Raw genomic sequence first — 27,360 nt, 5'->3', positions numbered from 1 at the left:
GGGGGTAAAGAGATACAAGACTCAGAAGAAAAGAGCTTAAAGGGAGTATCAAATTAAACTAAAAAGAAAGATCCAAAGCCAGAAAAAAATGGCAGAAAGAACCTCTGATATTTTGTACTATGAACTGTGCAGAAACAATGGCATGAGAAGGTCCTTTTCCCTCAAGTCAGGGATAGGGATTTCGCTCCTGTGGTAAAAATTTTAGGAGTCCCTTCCTCCCTCATTGAGTAATCACAAACCCCTTAGCTGCTGACCAGACCATGAAGAGCATTGTGTTCTTTTTCCCAAAAACCACTTGTCTGATCAATCAGTAAGTATTTATTAAGTTCCTTCTCTGTGTTAAGCATAGTAGAGGACTCTGGAGATATAAGAACAAAAATGAAGCAGTCTTGGCTATCAAGGAACTTAAATTCAATTAAAAAATTTTTTTTAATCTCTTACATTAGTTTTGATTTGGTTTCAAACTAGTAAACATAATTTTTGAACCTGTGCTTCTAGAACAAAAGAGTGGAGAGAGGCATCTTAATGACACTGACAACAGAAATAATAATAACAATAATAGCTTGGTAGCACCATGGATAGAGTGCTGGGCCTAGAATCACAAAGGCTTGAGTTTAAATCTGATCTCAAATTCTCACTAGCTGTATGACTTTGGGCAAGTTATTGATCCTATTTCTGCCTCATTTTCCTCAACTGTAAAAGGGAGATGATGAAAGCACCTACTTCCCAGGGCTCTTCTGAGAATCAAATCAGATAATATCTGTAAAGTTTTTAGCACAGTGCCTGGCACATAGTAGGTACTTAATAAATGTGTGTTTGTTTCCTTCCTTTCTTCCACAATAACAATGTCATGGCACAAGAGATGTGTTATCATTACTAAATTTTTTTTGAATAATCACTTCACTGGAAGTTGCCCATAAGCTGTTAAAATCAGTTTAGAAACCTATCATCACATAAAAAGGCAAAGAGAAGGCCTGACCTTAGCCTCAGAGTGTTGAAATAAAAAACTGCTGGAGGCACTCAGGAGACAGGGCCCCAGAGAGGGGCCAGTTAAAAAAAAAATACCCCAGTTTTAAAAAAAATTACTCCTAATTTACCCTGCAAAGAAAGGTGAAGTTGAAGAATATAAAATCAGTGACTCTAAGCATCGTGTAGAATGCACTGTCTTTTCTAGCATTTCTAGTGAATGAACTGGATTTTCAGAATCACTACAGTGGGCTCCCAGAGCCAGATCCTTTTTTGCTAAATAGAGTCAGGTTAGTGGCTAGTAGCACCTCCTTGTGGTTAAAGGCATAAAACATTCAAGCAGTACTCTGCATTGTTTTTTTACATTTAATGGTGTTTTATAGTATACTGTGAACTTTATTCATTGTTTAAGCCTTCCCCCCACACACACACACACAAATTCCTACTGCAGTGCCTCATTATGGTTAGGAAATGACCCTGAGTTCTTGAAGGCTATGCCAGTGAACTACAGGTTCTGGATGGTTCTTACATAGTGGAAAAGCTTCAAGTATGGTCCTGCCATCTGACTGTGTCTACTTTCTGAAAATCTAATTAGCTAAGTACAAAGAAACTCATCATGAGTAGACTGGCCACATGCTAATGAATTATTTGGCTTTGGCAACTCAAGAATCAAAGAAAATACAAAATGAACCTTAGTTCCAGGTGGCTGTTTTGTTCTTCCATGAGGAATGTGTTGGAAAGGTAAAAAGGGAGCAGAGGGTGCTATGAATCACATCCTTTTCAGACTACCAATGAATTATTAAGTTAACTGTAGGTTTTCTAAATGTTTGATCTTTCTGCAATGACTAATGAATTCAAAAAATCAATTTCACAGATACAATATGGAAAAAGCATGGCTAGACATAAGTTAATCTGAAAAAATTATCTAAGGGTTTTAGTGGAATGTAAATTTAATATGGATCACCAATATGAAATGGCAGTCAAGAAAATAAATGTGATATTAGACTACACTAAGAAAGGCTTAGTACTTAGGAATAAGAGAACGCATCTAAAGTACAGGATTTAGTTCTAGATACCACATTTCAATGAGGGCATTGACAAACTGGAGAATATCCTTGGGGGAGCAATAAGGAAGGGATTCTTTTTTGGTTCAAAATGGGACGAAAGGGTCATTGAAGTTCCTTCCAACTCTGAAATTCTGTGATTCCATAATCGGCCTACTATTAGAAAGTATGGACTACACCAATACCAATATTTTCACGATAAATGAAACCAGAAGACACAATCAGATTTCAAATTTCAGTTAAGAGGAAGGTCCTCCTTATGGAGGAAAATGAAGAGTTACTAGAGTTCTTTTTTTTTATGTCCTTAAAGAAAACAAGAAAGATAATCTCATGGAACAACTGGTCTTTTCATTTTGTAATGCTTACTGAGGAGCGTGGAGGAGCAAGGTAGCACAGTAGATAGAGCACTGGACTTGGAGTCAGGAAGCCTTGAGTTCAAATGTGACCTCAGATACTTACTAGCTGTGTAACTCTGGGCAAGTCACTTAACCCTGTTTGCCTCAGTTTCCTCATCTGTAAAATGGACTGGAAAAGGAAATGGTGAACAACTCTAGTATCTCTACCAAGAAAACCACAAATGGGATCATGGAGAGTCAGACACAGCTGAAACAACTGAACAGCATAAACAAAAAGGAAACAATAAGTGAAAAAGACTACCTTGAAGATAATTTCAGCTTAAGCACCACTATGTCCTTTAAGAAGGAAGAATTAGAAAAATTCTACGGTGAAATTAGCAAGATCCTTCAAATCAAGTCAATGTACGCTATTGATTACTTCAATGCCAAAAAAGAGTAGGGAAGGATGGCAAAAAGAAAAAAAAGAAAATACCAATAACTGGGGATATGGATAAGGTAAAGATCAGCACTAGTACTGTAAAATATAGCTCAGATTTGAAAAAGGAAAGATTTCAAAAGCTTGCCCAGAAGGTCACATAGATACTAGGAGTCAGAGGTAGACTTTAAACCCAGGACTTCCCATCTATCCACTGTGTGATGCTCTCATAAGAAGATGTTCAGAAAAATAAATACAAGATAATTCTATGGGAGAGAAGGCAGGAGAAGCAGAGGAAAGGCTTCTTATAAAAGGTAGCATTTGAACAAAATTTGGAAGACAATAAGGAGTTCTAAGACACAAAAGCAAGATGAAAGCATTCCAGGCATGAGGAAAAATTGATAAAAATGTACAAAGGTAAGAGATGGAGTTTCATGAGTAAAAAAAGGAATGCCAGGTTCTTCAGTCATTCAGTCATGTTTGATTCTTCAGGATCCCATGGGTCATAGCATGTCTGGCCCTTCTGTTCCCTACTATGTCCCAAAGTCTGTCCAAGCTCATGTTTGTTGCTGCCATGACACCATCTATCCATTTCATTCTTTGCCAATCCCTTCTCCTTGTTGCCTTTAATCTTTCCCAACATCAGGATCTTTTCCAATGAATCTTGTCTTTTCATGTCCTTCTGATGAGTAGTCTGAGTAAATTTCTTTAAGTACTGGCTGATGTGATATCCTTGCTGTCTAAGGAACAAGATCTCAGAAGTCTTCTCTAGCACCACAACACCACATTAATTGATCCTAAAATGTAAGAATGGGAGTAATGTACAATAAGGATGGTAAGATAAATTAGGGCCTGGTTGCAAAGGTCTTTAAAAGCCAAAGAGAAAAGCTTGTGTTTGATTTTATAGGAGATGGCAAACTAGCCACTGAAATTGATGAGTACAGAAATTGTATTTTAGTAAAAATCACTTTGAAAGCTGCACAGAGGAATGGATTGGAGATAATATACCCACCTGAGGCAGGTAGACCAATTTGGAAGCTCAGTACAGTAATCTTGAAGAGTGGTGATGAGGATCTGAGGTAGGATGATAATGTGGGTGGAGAGAAAGCAATGAATGTGAGAGATATTATAAAAACAGAAAGTATAAGATTTAGCAACTGGTTAGCGATGTGGGGAGAGGGAAAGTGAGATGTTAAGAATAATAATAGCTACCATTTTATAGCACTTTAAAGTTTACATACATCTCTTCTAATCCTCACTACATCCATGTAACTTAGGTGCTATTATTGTCCCCACTTTACAGATGACCAAACTGAGGCTAACTGACTTGACTAGGGTCACATAGCTAGTTAAGAGTCTGAGGCAGGACTCAAACTCAGTTGTTCCTGATTCTAAAACCAATGCTCTATTTCCTAGGCCACTTAAATGCCTCTAACATCAATAGAGGGAATTTTAATTTCAGTGAGTCCAAAGATCCATTGAAATATTGGAATATAACCTCTTTCTATGTAACATACATATATTACCTCTATATGATACACATATATTACATGTTACTATGATAGAGATATAATAATGCTAGATATATATACATGACATATATGCTTCTATCACATAGTCACATTGCATACATATGTGCATATACAGATGCATGTATATATACATATGTGTGCATCTATATACACATACGTATATATAGGCTTGTGTATATGTATGCACACATATACACATGCACATAGACATATATATATATCCGACCCCATCTCCTTCAACTGATGGTAGAGATTTCTCTCTACTGGTTTATATGTGCATTTTTTTATTTCAGTACTTGAAAGATAGTGATTTCATTGGCATGGGTACTCGCTCCAGCAGTGTAGATCACAATCATCCCATGACTTAGTAAACAATTTCATAAATTTTTGTGGTTTAAAAAGAAATCACTTGATGACTAGCCTTCCAGGGATGAGTCTCTTTGCCCTTCAGCTAGGCTGTTTTTCAGAAGACAGACTCATGTCTGCCACCAAGCCTGTACTCAAAGGTTGTGCAGCTTAGGAGGACTCACCAGACCTTGAGACCCACTAGCATAGCCTCAGAGGACCCAAGGTCACCTCCACATTGCAAGGAAGCACAGGAATGGAACTAGAGAGGAAGATTTTTAAATACATTTTTTTCTTAATTTATATGTATTAATACTGTACAATAAACCTATAAAAAATGAAAATTCCAGCAAAAACAGAAAAAACTCTTCAGATCTAAGCAAAGTATAGATTCTGAGTAGATCAACTAGTTTTGCTATGTTTGTGTTTTTGTTATGTATGTATATGTCTTATGTGAGTAGATGAAATTGACAGTTACTTCCGAGGTTGTAGGTTAGTCAACAAGCACTTATTAAATTCTTCTTATGTGCTAAGCACTCAAGGACACAAAAACAAAGGGGCCCCAACCTCAAAGAGCTCACACTCTAGTGGAGGAAATGACATGCAACACACAGTACATAAAGTCAAATCCAAAATTCTGTTTTTAAAAATGTCCTTCTCCCTGACACCTATGTCTGAGAAGTGACCACAGGGACGCACCAGTTACCATTTCTATCCTCCAGTGTTGGGAAGGTGGGGAGGAGCAGGGCAGGGAGCAGTGGTTCTGGAGAGTTACAAAAGGAAAAAAAAAGGGGGGGAGAGGGGAAAGAAGAAAACATCTTAGGGATGAGAAAAGTACTCCTGTGACTTCCTAGGAGATCAACAGGAAAAACTAAGCCTTCTAGAGTCCTGTCATGCAAGCAATGCAAACATTTAATTGAAGTTTTTAATGTGTTTTTTAAATCTACATTGGTTTAGAAGGCACTTAGAAGTCTGGCAGCAAACCCAGTGCCATCAGCTAAAAACATGGAAATCCCCCCGGTGCATTTTGTGGACTTTCTCTGTAGCTCCCTTACAGAGGGAGCTGCTCAAGCCTTTGAAGAGCCCACGGTGAAAATTCCCAGGATAGGCCCAAGTTTGCCAGGCATTTAGCTGAAAGAGGCTGCAGCTGGATCTTACCTTAAGCAACACCATCTATTTTCTTACTAAAGCCCTTTTAGAGTTAAAAGAGAGCAGGAATCTTGGAAACACTACCCATGCACATTTAATTAGTGAGCTAACTCTAGAGTTCAAATGAGAAGCTTTTATTGAAGGGGGATAGAAGGGGGAATTGTAAGGGCTTCAATTAAGAGTTCAGTTGCCCTAAGTTCTTTTTCTTTCTTTAAAAATAAATAAAGAAAGAAGATCAAAGGCATTGTAACTGAGGAAGAATCTTGGAAGTCTAGTCAGTCCTTGCTATCTTTCTGCCTGCCTATCAGTGATAACAATCATTTTGGAATCAGCCACTTCCCTAATTAACCATCCTTTAGAAATGAGATCCCAGGGACAAATTTTGACTAGACTTCAGCAACCAGAATTTGGCCCCAAACTTTTAACTCTGGTCCAATTTCTGCAGGAATGTGTGCTGATTGTGGGGCAGTGTGAGTGGCATTCATTTGTAAATTCCATTAAGTCTTATTAACCAAGACCTGAACTAGAGTTTTTAGAGAATCTCCAAGTGCCTCCAGCAGAACTAGATTTGGAATAATTCTTTTTTTTTTTTTAATTTTATTTGGAAGAGGACAGAATGAGGGTCAAGTACTTAAGAGACTGAATGTTTGCAAATCTGGGACCTTTCTTCTTGAGTTGCCTCTCTTATTTCAACACCCTAGAGCTAAGGCCTAGGCCAGGCCTGATTCTGGAAGCCTCTCCCTATTACAGGTTGGCAAACAAATTTTCACAGTTTATGGAGAACTGTCAGTTTGGTAATTTTCTAGTACTGGGACCCAGAGGATGAAAGGAACTGAGTCTGAAAGTGCTATGAGTTTTGCACAAGACATTATCCCCAGCTCCCTTTGAAGGGTAACTCAGGTTCAAAAGCATTTTCAAGTGGAAGGTTCCTCAAGGTCTACCTGGAACAGGGACTCTAGAATGCTCTGCATTAATAAGAACGGACAGGTGTGAAAGTAGGGTTTTATATTACTGGGGTTAGAGATCTCTGAAAATGATTTATTAGGAGGGGATTACCTACCACCCAGACACTTCTTATCACAAGTAGGCATGCTGGAAGGCCAGAAGGCAGAAAGCTAGGCTAATCAAAATTTCCATCACTGTATTTCTAGAGCTGCCCAAATTTCCAGATAACATTGTTTTGTGGTCCTCCCCTCTCCCTTCTCTTCTTCTTCTCCTTCTCTCCCTCCCTCCTCCACCACTTCCCTTCTGCTCCTTCCCCTTCTCCCTTCCTTTCTTCTCCCTTCCTCCCTAGCATTCTTCTATCTCTTTCTAATTGCATCCTTTAACAATATCACCAATGAAAGCCTGTGGCTCAATCCTAGAGGAGAATAGGGGAGAAATTAGAGGTTGGTGCACAAACTTCGGGTTGGATGTGCTCCCTCCAAGGGTTACCCACCTCCATTAAGATGGGTTCAAAGTGCACAATGGCTAGCTGCCCGGGACATGGGAGCAGAACGTTCCAGGCTGTTTCCCTAGGAACAGAGGCAGCTCAGGACAGTTCTTAGGAAGAGGAAGAGGGAGCAAGGCAATCAGGGCTCAGTTTGTTTGGAGTCCCTCCACCACCTTCCTCCCTAAAACCACAGATACTGGTCAAATTTCTTATTCAGGAAGGAAAGCTTTGAAAATGTAATAATTGCTTTGTCAGAGATCCGGAGACAGGCAGAGCATCCCCCGTCCTTCTGAATGGAAGGAATCTGCAGGGCTGCTTGTTGCCATGGAAGTAGGAAAGGAGAGAGACACTTTATTATCAGCTGCAGCTCTGACCCTTCGAAGTCAGGCAGCCTCAGGAGCAGGTCTGGAGAGGGGCAAACGGAGATGGCCTCAGATGCAAGGGCTCTGGCAAAAAATGTCTGGGTCCAGATTTGTGAGTGACAAATCCCAAAAGAGAGTTCCTTGCTTCCCCAGTTACTGTAGAATGAACTTGGGGTGTGGAAGAGGCAATCTGAATGTATAGCTCTCCATCATTTTGTATCTTTGTGTTAATGCCTGGTTTAGTCCTTCAATAAACATTTCTTAAGTACCTAATGCATGCAGGAGTGCCTATAGTAGTATTTACTATACAAGGGGTTAGAGCGCTGGACTACAGGTCAAGAAGACCTGGGCTCAAATTTTGACTCATAAGACATTTACTAGCTCTGTGACCTTGGGCAAGTTGTCTCCATTCCTTACATGTATAAAAGTGAGTTCAATTCATTTGGACTAGATGAGCCTTCTAGCTTGAAAATCTATGGTCAATATGTGTGAGGAACAACATGGATCAAAGTGTCTGAGTCAGGAAAACCTGAGTTCAAATCCAGTTTCTGACATGCATGTAGCTGCTTGATGCTGGACAACTTATTTAATCTCTGAGTGCCCAAGTGTGGAAAATGATTACTGATCTGCCTTGACATAAAATTAGTTGCTTTCACTAATGAAACCAGAGGTCTGGTGCACAGGCAGCTAGATAGAGGCCTAGAATCAGGAAGACCCACATTCAGATCCAGGCTCAGACACTTACTAGTTCTGTGACACCTGGCAAGTCATTTAATCCTGTTCGGCTCAGTTTCTTCCTCTATAAAATGGGAATAATGCTGGGTCCCACCTCCCCAGGTTGATGTGAGGATCAAATGAGATAATATTTTTAGAACACTTCGTATGGTGCTTGGTACATTAAAAGTGCCATATTAATGATTTTATTAAAAAATATAATATTTGTAATACAGTTATAGAACTTCAATTCAATCCCCTCCCAACTCATCTAACACTTGGTTTTATACTTCCAATGTACTTTAAATTTTTTTTTTGCTTTTTTTCGGTAGGGTAAAACGACTTAGGACTACCCCTGGCACGTTCTATAGAAGTGCTCATTTTTTCTTTAAGCTTTTTTCCCCTTCCATCACATTTTGCTATGTTGTAAACATTACTATTTATAATCTCATACATCCTTCTCTGTATGATCTTACACATTCTATCATCTTAACAGGTTGATTCTCTAAATGTGCTGTCCTTGCCTGGCATATCTCTCATACCTACACTTGGCAAGGAAAGTAAGTGTTTTCTGACTGCGAAAATTTTAGACTTTTTTGATCTCCTTATGGCAATTGATCTACATCAGTTAGGAAATAGATATAATCAATGCCAATGGCCACATACACAGATAAAGTTAATACAGATTAGCACGTCTTTAATAAATGAAGATAGAAAGATGGGGGGTTCACGAAAGGATTTATGGAAGAAATGGCTTTTGAGCTGAACCCAAGCATGAGTTTGTTTTTAAATACATGATGTACCTGGAAGACAGATTAGAATTTAATTTGTAAAACAAATGAGGGGTTTGGACTAGATAATATTTTCCAGTTATAAATTCTCTGAGCATCTTTGCCTTCTACAGAATTCAAAGAGCCATATAGATATTAAATCCATAAACTAGATTCCTGAAGTTCGTTGGAGACAAGTATTACTTTCCCCCTTTTGTTAGATGGACAGAGATATAAAGCAACTTGCCTAAGGTTCCTCAACAGATCATAAGCTGAGACAGAAAGGAAATTTGGTCATCTCCGATGCTGACTGTCTATATGATCTTGGACAAGACACACCCTCCCTATGTCCCAATTTTTTCATCTATAAAATAAAGGGTTAGATAAGATCGCCTCTGAGGTCCCTTCCAACTCTATACCTATGACCCTAGGACCTGTCTCTATCCCAGTGTTCTACATGCTAGAGTACGTGGTCTCTTATGTTTAAAGTATTTTTGAAGTTATTTCCTGAAGCCACAGATGGTCTTTAGTACAAGGAGGATGTAAGAAAAAGGAGATTTTCCCTTTCCAAAATACAGCATTAAAGTTATCAGGCTTCCCTACTGGTAGCTATGAATTATAAAGACAGGTATGTATGCTAGATGGGTGAAGGACATTGAAATTGTCTCCTTAGTTTAACTTTTATTCTAGCTAAAATACATTCCCATGCTAAACCAGAGAGAATCTTGGGAATATTTAACCCTAAATTAAATAGTTAACCATAACAAAGTGCTTTGATCTCAGGATGAGACTTAGAGGACTTAGGAAAAGACAATTTCATCTTGGGTGCATTATGTTTAGGGGGTGAGGGGAGGCTTATCTGCGTATTTGTGGCTATGATGGTTAACCTTCCCTTATCAAGGGTGAGGCTCTGGTGATTATATCCTAGGAGTCTGAAATTAAGATGACTTTTTGTGAATGAAGAGGTGAGTCCAGAATGTAGTCGATACTGTTGTTCAGTTGTGTCTGACTCTTCCTGAAATCATCTGGATCTTTCTTGGCAAAAGAGACCTCTAATTTTACAGATAAGGAAACTGAGGCAAACAGTCTAAAATGACTTACCCAGGGTCAAACAGCTAGTAAGTTTCTGAGGTCAGATTTGAACTCAGGAAGATGAGTCTTCCTGGCTCTAGGGTCAGCACTCTATCCACTGTGCCATTTGGCTGCCCTACTAGTAGTAGCAGCAGGGAACAATTCCCAACAGAGACTGTGCTCTGAAGCTGCTGGAGGAATCCTCAAATGAGAGCAGAGGAGAAGCAAAACAATAGGGATTTGGGGCAAGACCATCACCATGAAGATTAACAGGACCAGAAAAATGTAGCAAAGAAATTTTCTTTTCTAGAAACTTTTTTCTTTTTTCCATTTCATTGCATAACTTCACTTTAAACTAATTGTGCCCTCTGGCTAATAGAAACTAGAATAAATACACAAGGTAAATACATTTGGTGTGGCCTTGATATCCCTAGATTATCTTGAATCTATACAGTTACTTGAGGACCTGGGGGAAGGGAGATAAAAGGAGAGGGTCTCCAATTCAATGCTACATTGAATTTACATTGGCAGGCTAATTTACATCAAGTTATAGTGCCTGCCATACAGAGATGCCACACCTACTAGAGAACAGATCCAATAAGGACATTGTGATGACACCAACGACGCTGATGGTGGTCCCAAAGAACTGTCAGTTTAAATTGCTCCTCAATACATGCACTGCCTAGCCAAATGTGATCTTCACATATGTATATGTCCCCTTATGTGAGATCCTAATTTTGTGCTCACTTTCCTCACCAATAATGTTTGGGGAGAATGTGCCTTTGGTATATGGGAGTAATGTTCCATTGCCAATTTTTCTTTCTGTTATATTTCATTAAATGTCTTTGCTTTGAACTAATTTTGTCCTCTGGCTGATGGAAGCCAAAATAAATACAAAAGGTAAATACATTGATGGGGGTTTATGGTACCACAGATTATCTTGAAACTATACAGCTATTTGGGGAGCTGGGGTAGGGAAGTATGACAGGAGAGTGTCTCAGGTGTTATACATTGGTAGGCTAATTTATATCAAATTACAGGACCTAGCACAATGCCTTGTACATAGTAGCCCTTCACTGAGTGCTTGATTCTTTTTTGAGGTTATAGAAACTTTTTTCTTTTTCTTTCTAAAAAAGCAATTCAACTTAAAAAACATTTATTAAGTTGCCACATATGCAGAGTATCATGCTAGGATAAACAAAAACCAAAAAATAATCCCACCTTCGATGAAATGATACTTTATTGGAAAGACAAAACAAATATATTGCAAATAATTTAAGATTTCCTAATCAGAGAATACAAACCACTAAAATCTTAAAATGCTGCTTTACATCCATTAGATGGCAAAAAAAAAAAAAATCCAGCGTTGGCATGGTTGTGGGGAAATGGCATTTTAATGCTTCAGTGGTAGAACTGCAGACTAGGACATTTTGGAGAATAATATAAAAATGTGCAGTGAATCACAAAACTGTTCCTACTTTTGAAACAAATATTTGGATCAAATAATTGTATTTGATCTATCAATCAAGCATGTTTTAAGCACCTATTATGTACTAAGCACTGTACTATAGCGTCCTTGAGGACATAAGGTCAAAAACAAAACAAATCTAGTCCTCAAGGGGCTTACATCAAGGCAGTAAAAAAACATATCCACATATAAGTAGATACAGAATATTTACAAAGGAAATCCAAGGTAATTTTGGTGGATGAGACACTAGCAGCTGGTGAGATTAGGAAAGGCTTCAAGTAGAAGATGACCCCTTTTTAGAATTCTAACCCTAAAATATCATATGAAGGGATAGGGGATGGGGAGAAGGGCCTATCTGTGTGAAAATATTCCTAGTTGCTCAATTTGAAAATAATAGACATCTAGAAGCAATCTGTATGTCCGATAATTGGAGAAGAGCAGAAAAAGTTATAGTATAACAAGATAATAGAATATTTTAGTATCACCAAATTTAATACATGAAATGTACAAGGAAATTCACAAAGGCTTATATGACTTTATTTGCAGCAAAATAAAATTATATATAAACTAGTTTTAATTATGTATATATATATGACATTTTTAAGAAAGGAAAGTAAAAGGAAATGAAGGGATGAAAAAAGCAAAATGGAGTCAAAAGTTATGGAATTTTAGAAAGGTTTAGAAAGGGTCATCGAACAAAAGCATTTTCTTTACCTATTTATTGTTTTGTAATTCATTTGGCCTGGCTTTGCTAAGATTGGGGGTAAGAGTTTCCCCCTTCTTTTACATATGAATTCAGTTGTGTTATACATAATAATATAATTTAAAGTGATTTCAGGAGGAAGAGAGCAATTCTGGGGATTAGAGAAGGCTTCTTGGTGGAGGTGCTAGGGTTCAATGGAAAGGACACATCTTCTGTCAGGAGAAAATAAAAAGGGAGAGTGAATGTTTGGGGAGATGCTGAAATGATACTGTGACCAGAACACAGAGCTTATGAAGGAGAACAATGTGAAATGAGACTGACAAGGTAGGCTGATCATCAAAGGCTTTCATAGAATGTTAAACTGTAAAAAATGACAAAACCTGGAATAACTGATGTTGGTCTCCTCTTGGGATTGAATGACAACTGAGGCATATATTTCTAATTTGAAAGTATTCATAACCTCAGTATAGTAGTACCATGACCTGATTGCACTGATAGTTATTTCCACCCAAGAATGAAAAATGAGACATGAAAACAAGTGGCTTCCCAATATGCCTTCATCATGGTGTGACCTGTTACTGATTGGATACCATAGTCCAAGTAACCTGTCATGCTTTCTCTAGTACAATCTATTGTTCCATAAAAATTCCATTGAACTATTTGGATGTTCAGCTTGTTATAACAATACAAGTACTTTTAGGTACCATGTCTGTGTCTAACTAACACTTAAAAAATTGTAGGAGAGCTATGTCCCTAGAATATGCTGCCCTACATTCCATGCATTTTAAGCTGACACACACAAGTAAATCTATTGCAGGGATGATGCCTACCAGTATTAGGGATTTGGCTCTAAAAATTAAATGCAATAGATTGAAGAACATAACTTTGATATTGGCATGTTATGCTTTGCAAGGTATTAAAATTCCCCACACATAAGAGATCCTAGAGTCAATGATAAATTGTTAGATATAAAAACTGATTTGTATTTGGAAGAGGAGATGCCTTCATGCTCCCCAAAAGAGAGAATTAAATCTTTCTATTTTAATTGAGAATTTTTTAAATTGATGATTTTTATGTCCTGCTAGTATATGTGCAATAGGAATTTGAGAGCATGGACTTCATGGAAAGTAAACAATTTGCATTGAGTCAAGCAGGTTGTTCATGGCTGTTTTGGAGAAGGGTACATGATTGTTGGTTGGACCAAACAGAGATATTGAAGATCTCTTGGAAAAAGAAGAGAAAACATGATTTGGTGTCCCAAGTCCCTAATCTTCCTAATGTTATTATCACCTCCACCCAAATTCTGTCACAATGACACATTAGCAAAGGTTAGCTGCATGCAACTCCCCTAAAATAAAAGAAAGTACAGCAGATAGAGCATCCATTCCTGCTAGGCCAACAATTGAAATTCATACTGGAACTTTCATCCATGTTATGTTGTAAAAATGCTATTGTCATTTCATTATTTCTTTCTTAACTCTGTCACACTGGATGTACCTCTACTTTTCAGAATTCTATTTTCCTTGGGCAAATGTCCTGCTGAAAACAGACAGGAAATTGAGGAACCTACCCTTTCCTAAATCTGTACTGGTATAGTACCTGTTCTGTTGCACTATTAGCCAAGTTTAATACCAATGGTGCTTATGACCAATACAGGCATATAATGAAATCCAAATCACTTGGAGAATATAAAGAAGAAATGGACTGATGTAATGAGCTATTTTACAGATATGTAAAATGTAGAACTAAATTTCTTTTCAGTGGAAAACCTTTCTAGCAATAGCAGTTAATGCAGCCAGGATGGGTACCTTACTACATATTTCTGTTGAGACTTGGCACCTTAGCTTATGACCTTTTATAACCCATCTGAGTCCCACACCATCACTATTAGTGATGGAAAGCAATGTTTACAGACTTAGAGTCATAGCTATAGCTCAGCACACTCCATTCTATTGACCTCTATTGTCCCTTCTAGGTCTAAATCTATTACCTGAAGTCCACTTGTACCCACATTAGCTTCCTGAGGGCAGTGAATTTGAATTTTGTTTTTGTAGCTCCTGAGTTTAGCACAATGCCTGGCATACAATAGTCATGGAGTAAAAGTGACAAAGCAGAAAAGTTCTGGAGCCAGAGGACCTGGGTTCATGTCCTACCTCTGATACTATTCGTGTGACCTTGGGCAAGTCTCTTAACTTCCCTGGGTTCCTCATCTGTAGAATTGGACTAGATAGCCTTAGGACTTCCTTCTAAGCCTAAGCCCATGATTCCATGACTTGGTGAATATTGGTTGAAGTGAATTGCATACCTCTACCTGTCTGACACCCCTGTCTGTTAGTTCATAGCACTCGCTGTGTCTGAACCACCCTCTACATTCTAGCAGGGAGAAGTGAAAGTAACTGACCTTGAAGGTGCTAGAAATCTGAACGTTTTAAAAATATCAGGGTTGGTTTTGGAAAAAAGCAATCTGAAAATAACATTCTTATCTATAATAAACAATAAATTAAAGGAAGGCAAGGTAAAGGAATAAATATTCATTAAGTGTCTCCTACTAGTCAATTGGGGGCCATCTCTAGCTGTCATGATCTGTATCTGGCCACTGGACCCAGATTACTGTGGAGGACAGTGTGAGGCAGGCGACTGCACAGCCCTCCCTCACTTAAATCCAATTCACTTGCAAGTCATGACCTCACCTTCCTGATGTCATCAGTGCTCTTCAAGAATGAAGGACAGACAGCAATACCAGTCAATCAAAGGGCCAAGTGCTTTTACCAATGTTACTTCATTTGATCCTCACAACAACCCCATGAGGTAGGTGCTACTATTACTCCTACTTCCAGGTGAGGAAGCTGGGACAGACAGAGGTTAAGTGATTTGCCCAGGGTTTGTAAAACTAGTGTCTGAGGGCAAATTTGAACTCAAGGTTTCCTGACTCCAAGTACAGTACTCTATCTACTGTACCACTTTGTAGCCAATTAAAAGCATTTTTCCCCACTTAGGAGTATTTTGTTTTGTCCAATTATAGGTAAAGATAGTTTTTGACATTAATTTTTACAAGCTTTTGAGTTCCAAATTTTTTTCTCCCTCATCCCTCCTTCCCCTCTTCCTTCCCCAAGACAGTAAGCAATCTGCTGGCAGTACATGTACAATCTTATTAGACCTATTTCCATTTTAGTCATGTTGTGAAAAAAGAATCAGAACAAAAGGGAAAATCCACAAGAAAGAAAAAATGGATCAGAAAATGCTCCATTGTAGGAAATGTCCCTTAAGCTGAATATTCAAGGAGACTAAAAACTCTTCGAGACAGAGGGAAATAGGGATTAGGGGTGACAGCCTATCTATCCAAAGCTATGGAGACAGGAAATGGAAGGTAGTGTGTGAGGATCTATAAGAAGGCCAGTTTGTTCAAATCCTATGGTGTGTGAAGAGGACTGAGGCACATCAAGCCTCAAATGATTTATTTGTTATGGGTCAGCCATTTTTTCAGACATATCCTATCTTTTGGGAGCCCTTTTTGGGGTTTTCTTGACAAACATACTGGAGTGGTTTTCTGTCTCCTTCTCCAGCTCATTTTATAAATAAGGAAACTGACCCAAACAGGGTTAGGTGAATTGTCCAGGGTCACACAGCCAGTAAGTGTCTGGGAGCAGATTATTTTGAACTCAGGAAGGTGAGTCACCCTGACTCCAGGCCCAGCATACTATCCTCTGTGCCACCTAGGTGCCCTCAAATGATTTATTGCATTAAACAATATCCATATGGAAGAACCAGAATTTTCAAGTTTCTGGCAATGTTCCTAGAAGTCATCCAACTATGAGAGTGGGAAATCCTTCTGGGAGTGACAATTTGCCATCTTATATCTGGATTCTCTTAGGAACATATTTGGGGGTAGCAAGACACCCTGTTTCTTTGCTCTATTTTAAACAATGAGTGATGAAAGAATTGTTTACCTCCCTACTTTGAGGAGCTGTGTGGGAATGATGTGGGAATTCCCTCCACTGACACTGATTACAATCCCATATCTATTGGTCTTCTTGAAAATTTTTCACAGGGTCACCATCCTACTGATCTGGTGATATGTCCCTTTGAATGTAACAAAGCTTGTCCTCAGATGTTAGACATACAGATTCCTCTCTGGAAAGTGAGGCATTGGATTAGAGATCTCTTTCAATTCTACCCTGAAGCCTTTGCAGCTTGGTGGGATTTGCCAGGACGCTGATATCACTGGTGTAGTCTTTGAGAGTAACCTTGGGCCATCACAAAACAGGAAAATAGGATTCTAACAGGGAAGGGATGAGAAAACTCTGAAGAAAATTAAGCTGAAGCAATATATGAAGTCATATTCTCTCTCTTCCCTACACAATCACTTAAGAACATTAAATATAGCCACAATTAGGTCACAACAAAAGCAAGGCCATGGTGGTTTTCACTGGTCACTTTCAGCCAAAAAAATGAAAACAGAACATGTGGAATATGTGGAATTTACTCAAATGTTGAAATTACACTGGTAATGTTTTGTGTGTGTGTGTGTGTGTGTGTGTGTGTGTGTGTGTGTGTGTGTACGTACGTGTACTTCTGTATCTCTTTAAGTAGATAATTTTTTTCCTTCACCAGTCTTCTAGCTAAGTAATGCTATTAAAACAGCTTCCAAGGTGTATATTTTCTAACATCTCCAGAAAACTACAGATACAGAAAAAATCTATGACCAAGCTTGTCTCAATGATAGTCACAATTCGGAAATCCTTGTCATTCCAAAGGACTTCCCCCTTTTGTAAGCATCTCCATCAGGCAAAGCCAGCTTTCCCCCATTTTTTTGCCAGCATTTACTCCAAGTCCATGATCATTTAGCCCACCAGCATCTATTATTTGAAGGCATTGATTTCTTCTGTGTATACACTTCTTCAATTACTCTAAAAATATTTCATTACGTGATTCTGAATAGGGCCATTGGAAATGCTGGTCAGTCTTCCCAAGTGAATTCTCTGAAGACATTGTCAGAAGGTGACTAGGATCCTTGGGCTCACTCCAGTTATCCAGTCACCCCCACCCCTACCACCAAGCCTTCATTGAATAGCCCCAGAATGGGAGTGGCATGGTGGCTACCTACCTCCCTGTCACCACTACCAGTCAGTACAAAGTCCCCCGGCCTTCCTCTTCTCCTGAAAACATTTTGAACATGAACCTTTGATACTAATTAATGAAGTAATTAATTCATTTTAATTTAATTTAATTAGTTAGGAAAGTTTTTATTTTGGATTTTATTTATTAAAATGTAATTAATGAGGAAAGAAGGGAGGGAAGAAGGGAAGGAGGAAGGAAGGAAGAAGGAAGGAAGGAATTTAATTAATTCAAAACAATGTAAAAGTAAAGAGTGTTTTAAGAAGTTGTCTCCATTCTTTTGTTTCCTTTTGCTCCTTTACCCAGTGCATCTCAGAAATATTATGGCAGGCCCCACTTTTTGCCTATGCTATTTTTACTGCCTTCTCTCAGCAATACAGCTCTTCACTGGAGTCATTATCAGAGTCATAACTAGGAATTTTTGTGCCTGGTGAAAAGGTGTGACCTCCGGGAAAGACCATGAGGTCCTTGTGTGAGAAGGGAGAATAGTAATGGCCAGTGCAGGGAGGAATCAACCTGGGATACAGGAAAGCTTTGAATCCCACCCTCAAGTTGCATAAGCATTCAACTGTAGTGCATCAGGGGTGGCTTTTAGGTAAACTAACTAGGTACAGTCATGTCTTTGAGGGAGAAACCTGTCTGCACAAGGCTATGCTTCCTGTAGCATGCTCAATGCAAATGATGAACCTACCCTAAACTTCATTGAGAACGGAAGAGAAGGGAAGGAAGAAAGAAAGGGAGGACAGGAAGGAAGGAAGGAAGGAAGGAAGGAAGGAAGGAAGGAAGGAAGGAAGGAAGGAAGGAAGGAAGGAAGGAAGGAAAGATTATTTTCAGTGCCAGACACTTCACTAAGAACTGAGGCTACAATCAATCATAATAGTCCCTGCCTTCAGGGAGCTCACATTCTAATGAAGGAAAATCAAACACAAAGGGGTCCTATGGAGGGTGTACAGTCACTGGCAGCTATGGCAACATGATTTGAAAATGGTGGGAAAGTATTAGATCTGGGAAATTTAAGGCAAAAGCTCAAGTACCAGAGTCCAGGGTATCAGTAACAGTCAAGGCTCTAAATGGAGGGAGCAAAGGGGTATCTTCACAGTGCATGGAATGGTGGAATAGGACAATGGCCAGTAGGGTGGCAGCCAGACCCAGGTGAGGGAGCTGGGTCAGTTGTTGCCAAAACAGAGCCCTGTGGTCGTAGGGTAGCACAGAGTTAGCATCAGATAGGAGGATGTGTCCCTCAGTTTCTGCCCTACATCCTCAGCCACATCAGCTTCCCATTCCTGTACTCCAAACTCTTTTGAAACCCTGTCTGGGTTGCCATGGTAACTTCTCTCCTGCTCAGGTGTCTTGGGCAGATGCTGATACTGAAGTTTTTGAAGCTATTCTGGAAATCTTCCCCTTTGCTTCCCTTAGATGTTGGGAGTTAGAATGGATGGTTTTTGCAGCAGAAAGCTATGCCTTGCCTAGGGCTTGCTAGGAGCTCAGGCAAGAGAACTTTATATAACAGTAATAGTTTTCATACTTAGCTGATAAGGTGAATGGGGCTAAAACTTTGGACTAGAATCTCTAGGGGACTTACCTGCAATGTAGATATGACTCACAACTGTAACTTAAGTTTGCTGAGGCATCACCTCCAAAAAGCTTTGCTGTGAGATTTATGTGTTAAAGGGAATTTTTTTTATAAATGTGCTACTAGAAGAGAGAAATGGAGTAGAGTGTGAAAGTTACTCAGAACAGAAGATGGTAGGAGAAAATAGGAGGGAGACCCATCCATATTAAACAAGGGATCTAGGAAATAGGACTGCCTTTAATTGACTTTTTTATATCTGATACCAATAGGCAAATTGCCACTGAGAGAAGAAATGGCACCCACCTAAATTTCTGCACTGACACAAATCTCCATTTCCTCTATTCTAATTCTGGCTCTGTCTGTCCCTTGTCATCTATTCTCAGTGCCACTATCCTTGTGCAGATCTTCATTACCACCCACCTGGACAGGTATAAGAGTCTCTTGACAGGTTTCCCTGCTTCCACTCTCTCTCCAAATCATTTTTTACACTGCCATCTGTCAAACTTGTTTTCCATATTCACAGATCAGGTTATGTCATATCTCTTATTGAAACTCTTAAATGGCTCTCTATTGTCTACTGAGTATAATCAGTTATCCAAAGCTCTCCACAAACTGATGCTACTCTACTGTCCCAGCCTTAATCACAAATTACAGTAGCCTAAAAATTCTCAGTTCTTACCAAAGTATGTGACCTCTAGCATGGATCTTGTTTGTGTTACTTGATCTAGTCAAACTGTTCTTTTTGTCTTCTTGTCTTTCAATGCTTTTCCATTTCCTCATCAGAAACTGAACTTTTAGGTCCAAAATATGCTGATTCAACTGTCTTGGATGATGAAAATTTTGTTCAGAAACCCTGAACAAAACTGCTTTATTTTGCCTTTGCTTGTTTTTCCATCCACTTTCATCTGTAATAGCTCTGAGAATGAACTGTCTTAGTTGGGTCTCATGCCAAACCTTCTGCAGATTTTTCTCTTCCCCTCGTTTTTGCTGTTTTGTGAAATACTATGACTCAAAATCTTCCACCATTCTCCTCCATACCACTTGCAACTGAGTTTACATTCTAAACCAGTTACATGTTTCTTACATGTTTTTCTATCTGACAAAGAGGCAAGGATTCCTTCGATAATATGCTATCTAATTTCCTTTGGGCTCCTCATCACAGCAATTACTGTATCAACAAGAAGGGAAAATACCAAATGACTGGAAAAATCCATAGATGGAACTATTACCCAAAAACTAATCAAGATGACATCAATCACTATTGATCCATATGACTCCTTGCTCATTTCTATAAAATCTTTAAGAGAATTATCTAAGGCACTTGTTAAGGGTATCTTTGCTTGAAAATATGAAGTGAGAGCAGGCAGACTTTTGAAAATAATTTCCTATAGAAAACCACATCTTCTAGGCATACAATTACTTGAAATGAGTAGAGAACATAAGATCCCACAGAGCATATTGTTAATTGATTATTTTCTTAAAAAGAATTTTGCCATGTGGAGCTCTCCTCCAACAAGATATCTTCCATACTCATGTTAAAATCAAGTACGATTGTTTGAAACATACAGAAATAATTTATATAAATATATGAAGAAATATCCCAAGACAGTTTTGCTTGAAGATCCTCTGTTTTTTTTAGTAAGGGAAAAAGCACGAAAACATCCTTCCTAAAGGATGCCACACTGTGGAAGATGTCCTGCAAAATCCAAATGGAAGAAGGATGCCTTATAAATAATGAGGTTCTTCAGTTGTTCCTGGTTGTGAATGATTTCTGTTGGTTCAATCAAATCCCAGAACACTATAGTAATTCTTTGATAAGATCCATGACCACCCAAAGTCATTTACACAGAGAGATACTGAATGAATGAAGAATGCCTACTGTTCAAATCATGAATACAGTTGTTACCTCTACTTTGGTCATTTATAGAGTCTCTGAAGAAGAAAAATTATCTCAGTCCAAATTTGGAGAGAGAGAGAGAGAGAGAGAGAGAGAGAGAGAGAGAGAGAGAGAATGACTAGATTGCATTTGAAAAATCTACTTTTTTCAAGAAGCAACTTCTTATCTAAGCAGCAACTTGACACCAGAAATTCATATTAAAAAAACTTTTAATAGTCTTTTTAAAAACTTTTTGTTGACCTTGCATGACCATAAATAATAGACTATCATAATTTCTAAAGAATTAAGCTTGCATGTGATCCAATGGTGAATGGAAAAGCACATATTGGAAATGTACCATGATGCACATAGTTTGGTTGTAGCATGTTAACAGAGATGCTTTTCATGCAAGAAATAGTATAAATAGATATTTAGTAAATATGTTATGAGAAAAGGAGGTAGGCTAGTCATTTAGCAAGAACAATAGAAAACAAATGAAGAGCTTTGCTACATTGATTTCCATGGAAAGATAAAATCCCTATTTTAAAAAAAAGAAGGCAAGAAGAAAGGAAGAAGGAAGGAAAGAGAAGAAATGAAGAAATAAGGAAGAAAAGAAAGAAGGAATAAGAAAGAAAAGGAAAAAGGAAGGAAGGAATGCTTCTGATCAGGGTGTGCTGGAGTCAACTCAAGTTTGGGTTGAAAGTGTCCATTGCTAAATTTTTAATGTGAGCATTTACAGTTCAGATATCAGCAAACTTACAAATTGGGACTTAATTTCTAGTTTTGTCAATGGTCTTTTTTTTTTCAAAGAAAGCAATGAAAAAATGTTAATAATGCAGCTTAAGCTTAAAATAATGTCTTATACTTTTTTTGTGGATAACCAGTTATTAAACATTTACCAACACAATCCTGGCCTCCACTTTAGCCACTGAAGATGTCAAACCATATTGACTGCCTCATCACAGACCAGTGTGTCACCCAGCAGTTCTAATTCTTCCCTGAAGAGAAAAGGAAAATATAGTAGGAGGGTCAGACACCTCCTAGGGAGAATAAGTTATGGCGTCTCCCTTAAATCTGCTCTTACCCCCTCATAGGTATCCCATTCTCAGAGGGTCTGTCAATATATCAGTGCCTCTGCGTAGGGACTGCTGACTACTCAACAGATTTCAGAAGCCAGCAATGAAGAGCTTTAGAAGTGAAGCCCTCAGGCTGGATGAAGCTATAATCTTACTTTCTTGGTTTAAAGCTCAAATGCAGCCATTTCCGTGAAGGTTAGCAGTATATTCTTGTCCTTAAATACTTGCAAAAAGTGAGGCAGGGCTCTGTATATGAAAAGTGGTGTATCTCAGTCCATTAGGAACATATCAGATAAATATGTCTGTGTATCCAACTCTATTTCAAATACAGGAATTCCCCATCCTTTAGAAAAATTAGGCATGAACATAAAATTAATAGGACCCTAGAGAGAGAATCTTCCTAAAGAAAGAGGTCATGGCCCACATAGTTACTGGACATAGTTAACAGGATTCAAGGCCAAATCAAGTCAGAAATCACAAAGCAAACAGATCTAAGGGGTAGGTAAGAGGAAGGAAAGACAGTTTGTTAATAGATGCCAAGTCATGAAATAAGCACTAGCATATCTACGTCAGGGGGAAGTCTCATGTTGGTGACTGTCACAGTACTAAGACATGATCTCTTCCTGGTGTAACACCTGGGGCATCCTCCCCTACTTTAAATGTGATACACCTGGCCTCATGGTACTCATTGAAAATCAATCCACTAAAACACATTATCAGTGAGAAAAGTGGGACATGCATAGAGAGACACATACATGGGGTAAATATGTGGCCAAGATAAACTTGTGAGGGAACAGCTCCTTTATCTGAAATTTCAAGGGCAGCCACATAGTTGGGCTTTGTAATCACACTGCTCCAGCTGGGCACATCCCCAACTACACATTGTCTATAGCCTCTTCCAGGTTTTATGGGTCATTAGCCTAGTGAGGATAAGGCTGAATGGTGCCTCTTTAGTCTATTTTCATGTCTCCCCTGGTCTCATGGAACCTGAGTTTCTCTCTGATACCAACTCATAGTTGATTTCATCTCTTTCAAGTTGCTGCTGGTCATCTCGGTTACTGCCTGTTAATGTGTAATGACTAGATGAACACTAGTGAAGCCTCTCTCCAGACTGATAAGTTCTTTTTTCATAGCAAAAAAAAAAAAAAAAATACAAGCAAACACATTCAGCTTCAGGCTAAAAGCCATGAAGATTGACTTCCAAGTTAAGATTGGCTATCTTTTGAACCCTATAACTAGACTTGAATCACAGACCTTTGCCCCAAGTAATTATTGATTTAGAGTTAGAAGTTCCTAAGATCCTCTGCAATTTGGCATGCATACAAACTTGAACTAAAACAAAAACCAAGTTAAAGAGATAGATGAAATAAACCTAATGCCCACTTCACTTGGACCCAGTATATACTTGCACTTTGATACAAAATATATTCTCCTTCGGTTGGATGTAGTAGAAAGATTCTGTTACTTTAGGATCATTCTCCAAGGGCTGCCTCCTCCCACTCACCACCCACACCCAACCTTACAAAAGGAAGAATTCTGAATTTAAAAATTAAACAAAGTGGAGTTCATAAATCCAAATTCTGTCACTTACTTCCTGTGTGACACTTACTTCCTGTGATCTTTGCCAAATCTCTTTATCTTCTGGGACTTGTTACCTCATCTGTAAAATGAGAGTTTTAGGCTTTGTTCAGTCATGTCTGATTTTTCATGACCCCATCTGGGGTTTTCTTGGCAAAGATAATGGAGTGGTTTGCCATTTCCTTCTCCAGCTCATTTTACAGAGGAGGAAACTGTTGGGTTAAGTGACTTGCCCATGGTCACATAACTAGTATGTGTTAGATTTAAAGGTTACATTTAAAGTCACAAAGATGAGTCATCCTGACTTCTTCCTGGCCTGTGCTACCTAGTTGCCTTCTTGGTATCAGGCTAGATGGCCTTGAACGGTCCATTCCAGACTTACACTGATAAATAATCTGATGACCCTATGGCCCAAGGGGGCAGGGGGGAGGGAATGCTGCTTCCTCCTGAACCAAGTTGCACCTTTAGAACTATTCTTTAAGCCACTATGCTCTACATTCCAGTATGAATGGAGGAGGGTGGGGGTGGTAGGGAAGAGACTTACCTCCTCACCATTGCACCACCCTACCCCTTATCCAGTGAGAGTTAACCCTGGTACAGTTTCACCTAGCTATGCCTCTTACTTATTATATGATTTTATGATGCTCACCATCATCCCTGCAAGGTACCATATGAAATATACTTTTCTATTAGTGTTTTAAATAAAAGTGAACAAAGATTAATTTTGCTTCTTAATTTTGTGACTTAAGATTTGTTTAGAGACCCTCACAATACCTCCAGAGAATGGTGAACACTCCTTTTTCCCCCAAAGGCTAGAAAACCAAAAGATGATAGACTTAATTCTAGACAGTCATTCCACAGGGATGCAAGCAAGGATTCAAGGGAGCCTTTACATTTCTCCTCTTTTCCTTTAGCTATCCACATTGTGGCACACGTGATCAACATGGAGCGCTATCGCATTGGCCAATCAAAAGAGGCTGAGGAGCTGCCAAGCAAGCTTTCTTACCTTGGCAACAACCCAAATGAAAGCTACCTGAACCCAATCAGGAAATATGACACAGTGAGTTCCCTTCAGTGCTTGTCCATTTTTCTCATCTGAGAAATCTTCCTCTTTTGATCTCTCTGTCAGGAAAACTATATTTCAAAACCTTTTAATAAAAGAGAACGAGGCAAAGGGTCTGCCAAATGCTAACATCAATTTCAGCTAAAAATGTGAATTTTTTTTTTTACCATAAACTGCTGAGAGGGTACACAGCGAGGAAAAAAGCAAGGAATGGCACTTAATTAGTTTATTGGGGGAAGGGAGAGTAGATTAGGTCTAGTATAAAATGCAATAAACCTGTTAAAATGCAATATTTTACATTTTAAAACCTTGCATAAGAGAACTCTTTTTTTCACCTTGTGTCAGACTCATAACTATGAAGTATCATCCAAATTCAGGGAATATAAATTGGATGTCTTCATTTTCAATTTGCAAATTGTTTTCTTGACCCACTCTGAGAGGCCTCCTATTTTGGCACACGTTTGAATTGCTGGTGGTGTAGATCTGATATTGGGGAAATGAGCTAATTTTATGGCCAGTGTTACCATTAGAAGTAACTGTGACTGCACAGAGAGGCTGATTATTGAAGGGAAAAGGATGATAAAAAAAGTAGTCACCCAAATTGTCAATAATCTCCACACACACATTATGCAAGCTACCTTTCTCCTGAAACACAAAAGTATTTTAATGAAAGTAGTCCTAGATATGAATCCTGAAGGCTTAGATTCAAAAAATTCTGACTCTTCCATAAGTAATCAATTTTTAACAAGTCAGGGACAAGTCCCCTACAGTGTTCTCTAGCCCCTCCCCCCCAAAAAATTCTGAGTTTGGGTGCCGATTCCAATACCCACTAGTTGTATGACCCTGGACAAATCAGGTAATGCCTTTTAGCTTTGGTTCCTTCATCTATAAAATGGGAATAATGGTCACCATCATCATCATCATACTTTTTTCTAAGATGCTTAAAAATATTTTAAAACAGCTTATTCTCTCATAGGTCTAAACATTCCACTTTTTTCTTGCTTACACTATTATTTTATGCTATTCTCAAATAAAGTGTTCACTAAAAAAAATAAATAAATAAAAAATAAAAGGTCAATTTCAGGGTGTCTCTCAACAAATGAAAGTCCTTTATTGAGCTGATTAGAAGTGAAACCTTCCTCTAGAGCTGAGGTTAACAAATTATGGCCCTTGGGTCAGATATACTTGTTGTAAAGTCTGGGAGCTAAGAATGGTTTTCTAACATTTTTAATAAAGTTTTATTGTATTTTTAAAATATAAAAACCAGTCTTAGCTCTCAAGCCTTGAGAAAACAGACAAGTTGATTTGGCCTGAGAGCCACAGTTGGTCCATCCTGCTGTTGAGAGAGAAAGGAACTACTTCTCTGATTCCCAAAGCTAAAAATGGCCCCTCAGTCAGCCAGTCGGTCAACAAACCAGCATTTATTAGGATTTTACTATGTGCCAAGCCCTATTCCAAGTACTGGGGATATAAAGAAAAGGGGGAAAAGAAATAACAAAAACTTGAATTTCTCATACCACTCTACTTGAATTCTGCTATGCATTCATCATGTTCTATAGCATATTATACTTGTTTAGATACACGATTCAGCCCCCTACTAAGCTATAAATTCTTTGAAGACCAGGAATGTAGTGAATATCCTTGTATTTGTGGCACCTTGCATACAAATAGGTGCTTGACAATGCTTGTGGAGTATTTCTTATTTTCTTCTTTCCTTCCCTTCTTATTTTCCTTCTTTCCTTTCTTTGTGTCTTCCTTTCTTTCCTTTTTTTCTTCCTTCTTTTCTTTTTTTCAAAATATATCTTAGGCTCTTGCTTTCCAGTTTTAATTAGGAAAAGTATCTGAAAGCATGTACTAATTGAGTTGTATTTCTTTCAGAACATAATTACTGAATTCCTAACCACAATAGCTGGTGTAACCGGACTGGTGATCTCTGTTGTTTTGATTTTGATCATGACCTCATCAACTGAGATCATTAGACAGGCCTCCTATGAGTTGTTCTGGTATACACACCACGTGTTTGTCATCTTCTTCATTGTCTTAGTGATCCATGGAACAGGGTAAGTCCAAATTCTATGCATAGATTACAACATATTAAAATTTTGTGCACCCCAAATAACTCTGACAGTCATTCTGACAGATTGAGGACACACAGAAGGAGTTTAGCCATGATTCTGCCCACTGTGTGGTCTTAGAAAATTCACTTGATTTCTCTGGACCACATTTTCACCATCTGTGAAAGCAAAGAATTTGAGAAGGCAATCTTGAAGTTCTGTTCTGTATCTATACACTATTCTTGCTTCCATGACCTAATGTTGATGTCACACTACCGAGAGAAAAATGTTCCTTTAGCAGCCTATTGGAGAATGATATTTCATAACTAATCTTGCACAAGATGATACATAGATATTCCACCCAATTTTGTAGGTAGAGAAAAAGAAATTCAGATAGATTGTGACTTGCCCAAGTTTCTGAAGTTGATCAATAAGTGGTCAAGCTGGAACTTGAATCCAGGTCCCTAACACATTTCCTTAAAAGAAATGTGATTTCCTATTATGAATTATCAGTTTGAACAAAGCATTTCAAAGTAGAGTTGGCAGTCTTCAGAATAATGTGGCACATGGAGTCAATTATTTTGTGGTTCCAGGAAAATTTTACTTGGCCCATCAGCAGCCTTTCCAAGGTTGCACATATACAAGCTAGATCCATGCACAGGAGATTCTCTCCCTTTA

General features: G+C 38.5%; 1 protein-coding gene across 2 annotated transcripts in view; it reads left to right on the top strand.

Annotated features, from left to right (window-relative positions):
- NOX3 (NADPH oxidase 3) overlaps positions 1-27,360 on the top strand; it is a 92,783-nt gene that overhangs the window by 4,322 nt on the left and 61,101 nt on the right. For both annotated transcript variants that reach the window (XM_072643762.1, XM_072643763.1), the window contains exons 5-6: positions 24,480-24,625; positions 26,507-26,688. In XM_072643762.1, coding sequence (XP_072499863.1) covers positions 24,480-24,625; positions 26,507-26,688 — 328 coding nt within the window. The remainder of the gene's footprint in view (positions 1-24,479; positions 24,626-26,506; positions 26,689-27,360) is intronic.

This window comes from Notamacropus eugenii, chromosome 2 (genome assembly GCF_028372415.1).
Source record: "Notamacropus eugenii isolate mMacEug1 chromosome 2, mMacEug1.pri_v2, whole genome shotgun sequence".
Lineage (NCBI taxonomy): Eukaryota > Metazoa > Chordata > Mammalia > Diprotodontia > Macropodidae > Notamacropus > Notamacropus eugenii.
Note: the sequence above shows the minus strand (reverse complement) of the source record. Positions and strands in the feature narration are given on the sequence as shown.